General features: G+C 45.4%; 1 protein-coding gene across 1 annotated transcript; it reads right to left on the bottom strand.

Moving 5' to 3' along the window:
- Positions 1 to 1,252: 1,252 nt before the first annotated feature.
- rtn2b (reticulon 2b) lies at positions 1,253 to 8,218 on the bottom strand. The gene is made up of 7 exons (XM_056595658.1): positions 8,117 to 8,218; positions 6,131 to 6,338; positions 4,907 to 5,045; positions 4,730 to 4,799; positions 4,292 to 4,338; positions 4,128 to 4,186; positions 1,253 to 3,916 (listed from the first exon to the last, which is right to left on the bottom strand). Exons 1-7 carry the CDS (start codon positions 8,127 to 8,129, stop codon positions 3,799 to 3,801), a joined length of 654 nt encoding a protein of 217 aa, XP_056451633.1. The 5' UTR covers positions 8,130 to 8,218; the 3' UTR covers positions 1,253 to 3,798.
- Between the last annotated feature and the right edge of the window lie 593 nt (positions 8,219 to 8,811).

An 8,811-nucleotide genomic window follows, 5' to 3' on the forward strand; every position in this document is an offset into this window, starting at 1 on the left:
GTTGAAGTATTTTTTTAAAGTCCAAGTATTCCTTGAGTTCTACTAGTAGAATAAATGCTGTTTCGTGTGTGAAGATGTTTAAAGGCGTTTATTTTATTAGTAAAAGTATTTTTCCAATTCATTAAAGCGTTTGTCACATGAACAAAATCCTTTGGCGTCTGTCTTACCATCTATCCGTGGAATAGGGTAAGAGGCTGAGTGAGAGGGTGAGAGGGTGAGTGAGTGAGAGGGTGAGTGAGTGAGAGGGTGAGTGAGTTGGTGGCAGAGAGTCGTGATTCCATTTGAAGGTTCGGCTGTTATGCAGTCTGAGTCAGAGCTAGAGACCATTGTGTTGTGGTGTTGTGTGGAAAACACGACACCACAAGGTCACACTAGAACTGCTATTTAACGGGTTTCGTGTTTTGGTTTCTTGGCTCTGAAATGCGTCGATGATTTGATGTCCGAACCACAAGAACTCGGGAGCACATTCAGCGGAATTTGTTCTTCTAATGGTCGCAATGAATCAAAGAATAAGACAAATGAAACATTTAAAGAGGGTAAAACCTTAACTTAACCCCTAAAACCAAACCCTTGAACCTAGAAAGCAAACTCTAAAACCTACCCTAAGAGGAAACCTTAACCCTAAACCAAACTCTAACCCTTAACCCTAACCCCAGCCCTTAACCCCATCCCTTAACCCTTACCCAATCCCTTAGCTCTAACCCTTATCCCTAACCTAACCCTTAACCCTAACTCCAGCCCTACACCCTTACCCCATACCTCAACCCTGAACTCATCCCCTAAGCCCATCCCTTAACCTTAACCCCAGCCATTAACTCTATCTCTGTGTTCTTCCAATATATAGTTATTTTTTTCAATGGTATTTGATTTTTGACTGATAAATAAATATGAATGCAGTCATTGATAGGATAAAGGTTAAAATAAATGTGTGTTTGTATATAAACGTTATATAAATAATCTGTCTTCATGTTACTAGGTATTTGTACGTTGACCAACGATTCCATCTAGCGGCAGTTCCTAGAAGTGCAACCTTCACTGAATCAAACTGATAAATCATCTATTAAAAATCGGCTTACCACTGCTTCAATGTAAGTACGACCAAAACATAATCAATAAAATCAGTTTTATGCTTACTAGAATGTGGTACTACTAGCCTCATGCATTTATGAAAAAAATAATACTTGACAGATGTGTGTAATATGCAATTATGTGTGGGCTATTATATTAATTTAAAACCACACAGCACCTCCAATTTCGTTTGTCGATAACTTTATTTGGGAGCAACATAGTGAATGTTAATACAAAACAACATGACATAACACTAAAACATGAAGGGGGGGGGGGGGGGGCTGTTTCCCAGCTGAAAGCACCGGTCGATCCCCACCGTAGTCACACATATTTTAAAGTTCACACATGCCCATGACTTTGTTAATGGTTAATGTCTGCCCTATAGTGGAAATAATGAGTTATGAATTAATATGCAACACCCCAAACATAACTTAACTGTTGAGTACAAACCGGGAGCTACATGGAAATAAAACCTAAAGACCATTTCTTCTATTGGTTCGTTTGGCAGAGTGTTGGTATTGGCTGGTAAGGTGCTCATATGCTTATAAAAAATACCCGGACCAGATGAAGAAATTACCTGACCAGTGAGACTTTCCAGTGACCCCAGTGACTATTAATCTGTCTGGAAGAGCGTCTGCTATTTCTATGGAGTCGACCTCATCACCAAGCGCCGAAAACTAAAATGAATCATGTTTACTATAACCAGGGCTGTCATATTTGTTTGGGTTCCTTTCTGGGTCACTACCACGCGCAGAAGACTGTTCACACCTAATTCCCTTGTTTCATAAATTCTACTAATCCTCACCCAAACCATAACCACCCGACACCTAGCAAAGCGATTGCGCATTGCTTTGTACGGTAAAGTGACTTCATGGCGCATTCCAGTGCACCAAGGCAACTAGAATATCTACTTGAATGGCCAAGAAAGTGGTTTAAAACAGGAATGATATATTTTTCTTTCTTATTTTAAATTATTGAAACATATACTTGACTGCAGGTGTTGACATAAGTATGTCTATGTAGGCAGATAAAAAAAATATAGAAAATCGAATCAAAATAATACCTCTGTGATGATTTTCAACACATTTTACTACAGCATCTTTTAATATTACATGTGAAAGAAATGCCTAATTCACATTTATTACTATATATATAAAAAAAAATGCTTTCAGAAAATCAAACCTAATTGTTTTCTACAAACTCCATAATTTTCTGGTTCAACACTTACGTACTAATCCTTCTGTTCCTCTCTCCTTCCATCTTATTCTGACCTCTAAGTTTGCCTTACTATATATGTGTGTGTATATATATATAATATGTATATATATATATATATATATATATATATATATATATATATATTTACGTATATATATATGTGTGTGTATTTATGTGTGTATATGTACACATACACATATATATACATGCATACATACATACGTATACATAGGCTTATAGGCCTATACAAATATATATGATTGAGCATCTAATTATTAAAACGTCACACAGTACAATTGGCTGACTCATCAATTCCCTCACTCTCCACCTCAAGCTGGTGTGTGGTGAGCGTTCTGGCGCAGATTGGCTGCCGTGCATCACCCAAGTGGGTGCTACACACTGGTGGTGGTGAGTTAGGTCCCCCCCTTCTGTAAGCGTCTTTGGGTCATTGAAAAGCGCTATATAAATATAATGAATTATTATTATTATTAGTAAAACAACTTGAAAATCATCACAGAGGTCTCCTGGAGACACGTTCAATAAGAATATGATGAAGTAGGTAGAAGAAAATGTGATAATTATTTTCTGAATTGTCTATGAATTATCGGCCTACATAGTGTAAGAAATGGTCCCGTTTCAAACCACTTTCTTGGCAAGTCGAGTACATATGTCTTTATATGTACTCGACTTTACGAGTTTACAAGGTGCACTGGAAGGCACCATGTGCTTTACCGTACAGAGCAATGTAGATGCGCCATCAACTTTTTGAGTAGATGACGGGACCACAGCCTTAGTTGGCATCATATGATTACATACAAAGTTATATTATTGAATAAGTTTGCGTGATAGTGATATAGCACATTATTTTAGGTAGAAATAGGAGGTCCGGCCTGAGTGCGTGTGAGAGGGTGAATTAAGTTTCACCCTCAATGTGTGAGAGTTGGCGGTTCTGAATAAATTCTAATTGTTATAAATTGATTTAGCTTCTTCAGGAGGTCTAAATAATTCTGTGGCAGCGCTGAGCTCTCGCTGCTCCTTACATAAATAACTTTAAGACTTTAAGACCAAACGACACCTCGGTGGTTCAGCGGCGACACCGGGGAGCAGAACAAATCGCAGAGAGACCAACCGGCGGCCATCTTGGTCGATCGGGCGGGTAAACCATCTACAATGTTCGGAAACCATGACAACTTCTTATGTTTATTGTGAGAATGAATTCAGAAGGCTTCTCCGTTGAGTTGTCATGGTTTCCTCGTAGTTTCTAGAAGCTTTTTGCCACCCAACTGCCCAAGATGGCCGCCAACTGAATACGCTCTATTTCCTGTCACGAGTGACAATGCTGTAAACTTTACCGACGGACTCTTTAAATAAAACCAGGAGGACTCTTTGAACACACAGAGAAGACGCAACAGGAATAGGCGACAGGAACACACTTCCTGCGCCAGACAGAACACAGAGTTCCTCGTGTGGTGACAGAACTTCATCGTCTTCATCGTCTTCCCCTCCATCTTGTTACTTGGCCTTGGCCTTCTGTTTGGGGGCGGGGCTTGCAGGTGTTGGAGGGGGCGTGGGGGCGTGGTCAGACGCAGCTGCAGAGGCGGGAATGACCTTCCTGTACATGCTCATAAACCTGCAAAACACACACACACACACGCACGCACACACACACACACACACACACACACACACACACACACACACACACACACACACACACACACACACACACACACACACACACACACACACACACACACACACACACACACACAATCAATAGATATTCAGGTGTGCTAGAAGATCCCAGTCTGACTCAGGACATGTCTGTCAGGATTCCTCACATGGTTTTGATCCTCTTGGTGGTGGTACGGAGGGAGCGAGACAACCTCCTTATCCGGACCTGCGGTCAGAAGACGACAGGTCAGACACAGAGCCTACCTGTCCCCTAACAGGTCCTCTATCAGGTCCTCTAACCTGTCCTCCAACAGGTCCTCTGAAACCTCACCTGTTGCTTTCTGTAGAGGAGTGGCACAGAGAAGGCAGTGATCACACCTGCAACATGAAGAGTGACAGGTTAAACCATTTTTATAGCATGTCACATTTTACAACTCGTCCCGTTTATAACATGGTTAACGTTTATTTAATGATTAATGATACTCATCTATGTGAAGAAACTGATCATGTTAATGATTCCTCACATTAATTATCAACAATCACTTAAAAAAGGTGGGAAAGAGTGAGTTGTGCTATGTTTAGAACAGGCCTGCGGGCGCCTCATGTGGTCCTGTGTTGGTTACTTTTACATTTTACATTTAGGGCAGTCGAGTTGGTGATCCCTGTTCTAGGGCCACTGCCAGGGTTAGATGTTAGAGTAGGGCTAATGCTAGGGTCATTCCAGGGGTCAGTGACGGGGTCAACGCTAACCAAGCCCGCTGAAACTCACAGGCCATGACCAGCGTGAGGCCGCTCGTGGCCACGCCCACGTGGGTCAGCAGGTACAGGAACACGGCAAACTGTCAACAACAACAACAACAACAACAGGAGTAAACAGCAGCACGTCTCGACCCCGCAGCTGGCATCAGCTGGTCAAGGGTTCACGGGGCCGGCGGTGACCTCTGACCTTGATGGAGTCGACCACGCTGCCGATGAAGACGAGCCGTTTGAGCTCGGTGAGGGCGAAGGCGATGCGCAGCACGGCGCCCTCCACCACGGCCACCGTGGCCTCGTCCGTCAGGGTCCCGTCCTCGTCCAGCTGAGACCTGAGCACACACCGGGGTACCGTTTACCCTTAAGCTCTTACCCCCTCTTACCACACTAACCCCAACCCTAACCCTAACCCTTAACACTAACCCCAGCCCTAACGCTAACCCTAACCACTAATCCCAGCCCCAACCACTAACCCTAACCCCAGTCCTAAACACTGACCCTAACCCTAAACACTAACCCCAGCCCTAAACCCTAACCCCAGCCCTAAACACTAACCCAAGCCCTAAACACTAACCCCTGTCCTAAACACTGACCCTAACCCTAAACACTGACCCTTACCCAAGCCCTAAACACTAACCCCAGCCCTAACGCTAACCCTAACCACTAATCCCAGCCCCAACCACTAACCCTAACCCCAGTCCTAAACACTGACCCTAACCCTAAACACTGACCCTAACCCCAGCCCTAAACACTAACCCCAGCCCTAAACCCTAACCCCAGCCCTAAACACTAACCCCAGCCCTAAACACTAACCCAAGCCCTAAACACTAACCCCTGTCCTAAACACTAACCCAAGCCCTAAATCATAATCCTGAGGATGTCAGTAGCTGCGTTTCCATCTAAAAGGTGATGCGAATCTTTAGAAAGTTTGCAAAAAGTAATTCGAATTAGGTGCGTTTCCATCAAGTGGTTGCAGCGGAATAGGGTGATGACGTTACACGTTGATGTCGGCAGGGTTGCTATGGCTGGTCGTTATGCGGAAATCGGAAAGACTCAGCCCTGTGTGTTCAAAGTTCGCTACGTCACAGCTGATTCGAAAAGTGTGTTTCCATCTCCCATTTTGCGAATTTACTCTCTTTCGCATCTCTCAAAAACCACCTCAAGCGAGCGGATAAGCCTTTTTGCGAATTAGGGGATTTTTATGCGAATTTTGGTGTTTCCATCCCCGTTTTGTGATTCGATACTTCAAAGTTCGCATAAAATCAGGGGGATGGAAACGCACCTACTGATGCTTTGTACGGTGTATATATGACGCCCAATACAGGAACCATCCATAAAGGATTTGAATGGCGTTCGATATATATATAAAAGGGGATATAAACGCTACAGGATACAGATGTTTCGCCGAGGCGCTCACTGGAAGGGGTGGAGGCCCGGGTTCCAGCGCAGCAGCTCCAGCAGCTTGTAGTAGAGGCGGAGGGCGGTGGTCAACCCCATCAGGGCCAGCAGCAGGTGGGACAGCACGGTGATGGTGCTCAGCTGGAACATGCTGGCCAGCACCACCACCAGCCCTGTGAACACCACCCCGGTCTGGGGGAGGCTGCGCCAGTACAGCAGGTCTACCGCTGCACGCACGCGCGCGCACACACGCACGCGCACGCACGCACGCACGCACGCACGCACACACACACAAACACAGGCGTACAGACGCACGCACACGCACGCACGCACAAACACAGGCGTACAGACGCACGCACGCACCAACACAGGCGTACAGACGCACGCACGCACAAACACAGGCGTACAGACGCACGCACGCGCACGCACACGCACGCACAAACAAACACACGCATGCACGCACACACACAGGCGTACAGACGCACGCGCACGCACGCACGCACGCACACACACACACAGGCGTACACGCACACACACACGCACGCACGCACGCACACACGCACACACACACACAGTTCACAGGTTAACACTACACATTAATTAGATGTACACCAGCTCTACTCACACACACCGGGAACCCATGTTAAAGAAAAATACAATTAAATATATCATACTAGTAGGAAGCACGTTGTTTTGTATAAAGCTAAATGTAAAATAACAAATACTGTACCAGTAAACCAAAAACGCAACTGAGACCACAACGTGAGCACAACCATTCATGGGAGCAGAAGAAGCCATGGCAACAAGCCTCTCCTCTGAAGGGTCAGGATGCCCTCAGATCGACATCAGGTCATTATTAAATCACAGATGATACTAACTGGCCAGCAGAACGATGAGAGGGCGTTCATACGGCTGGGAGTCCAACAGTTCTGCCACTGTCTACATGGGCCAAATCCTACATGTTACTCAATACTGAAGTAGGTTTAACTAAACACTTGCAAAATATTTCGTCGTAAACACGGAGGACGTCTCCCTAAAAACTGTGGGGAGCATGCTTTATGTCCATATCTCAATCGATGACGTCAGTGTGTCAATTACAAAAGGTGCTGAGTTAAACGGTAGGCACCACTTAGCCTGAAGGGGGCGCTAAATCAAACCGAAAAAACGGCATGTCATGTAAAACCATGACTCGGATTCAGTCCAAATCACTTAGGAAGACTTATTCAACTGACGTTTCACCACGAATCACAGGTAAAGGTCCGTTACTGGGGTAAGGCGGTGACTTTGGGCTGCAAATACCTTTCATGACTGCTAGCAGTACTAGTTATTTTCCGCATTCAGCAACACAGAATTTATTTCTTCCAGCAGAAACACAGAGATGAATGACCTCAACTCAATCTATGTACGTATAAAGCTTTAAAACTCAAGACTTTTGATATGTCAGATCTGTTAGCGAAACAATTAAAAGAGCCAGTCGAAGTTCAAACACACTTACACACACTTACACACTCACCGGAACACACACATGCACACTCACCAGAGCGCACACACACACACACACACACCATACACACATACACACACGCACAGATATATTTATACACAGTATATTATAAGCTACTGGCCTGAATGACAACCCTTATTTCCTTCACTAAGCTCTGCCAGATTCTAGAGCCTGCTCAACGTGTTAATTACAATACGGACGTAACATTATTAATGTACATCATACATCATTAACACGCTCTCCAGTCAATCAGTCCACACTCCTAGCGTTGTGTATTTATATGTATAAGGTATTCATACGCGAGCCAGAGCATGTTACTTCGAGAGAGACTCTGCTACAGGCCGTGCTCTCTCTATCAAACCGTGAGCAGACAGAACAGGACGGAAGTCATGCAGGAACGTCTGTGTGTCCTGGTGCTCCCTGGTTCTACCCGGTTCTACCCGGTTCTACCTACAGGGTGGGGTCCTGACCCAGTCCGAGTGCTGGTGTTGTGGTTCCTACCTTTGGTGGCCATTTCAGCTGGGTCCTCCCGTGAGTCCGGGTCAGTCTCCCCGGCTGTTTCCAACGCTCGTCCAGTCAGCAGAACAGAGGCTAAAATTATCCTCTATTGGATACCCCTCTGGATCTCTCACACACACACTCCCTCAGACACACACACACACACACACACACACACACACACACACACACACACACACACACACCCTCAGACACACACACACACACACACACACACACACACACACACACACACACACACTCCCTCAGACACACACACACACACACACACACACACACACACACACACACACACACTCAGACACACACACACACACACACACACACACACACACACACACACACACACACACACACACACACACACACACACACACACTCCCTCAGACACACACACACGCACACACACACCCTCAGACACACACACACACACACACATGCTCAGACACACACGCACACACACACATGCTTGGACACCCACACACACACATACTCTCTGTTACACACTCTCTCTCTCTCTCTCTCTCTCTCTCTCTCTCTCTCTCTCTCTCTCTCTCTCTCTCTCTCTCTCTCTCTCTCTCTCTCTCTCTCTCTCTCTCTCTCTCTCTCTCTCTCTCTCTCTCTCTCTCTCTCTCTCTCTCTCTCTCTCTCTCTCTCACACACACACACACACACAC

Source organism: Gadus chalcogrammus, chromosome 7, assembly GCF_026213295.1.
Source record: "Gadus chalcogrammus isolate NIFS_2021 chromosome 7, NIFS_Gcha_1.0, whole genome shotgun sequence".
Classification (NCBI taxonomy): domain Eukaryota; kingdom Metazoa; phylum Chordata; class Actinopteri; order Gadiformes; family Gadidae; genus Gadus; species Gadus chalcogrammus.

What these genes read in the sequence shown, in the direction of transcription:
- rtn2b (XM_056595658.1), bottom strand. An exon ending in TCCTCTACAGAAAGCAACAG is followed by an intron (nt 4,187 to 4,291) that starts GTGAGGTTTCAG and finishes TTCTGACCGCAG; the next exon opens with GTCCGGATAAGGAGGTTGTC. An exon ending in ACCAAGAGGATCAAAACCAT is followed by an intron (nt 3,917 to 4,127) that starts GTGAGGAATCCT and finishes TGTGTTTTGCAG; the next exon opens with GTTTATGAGCATGTACAGGA.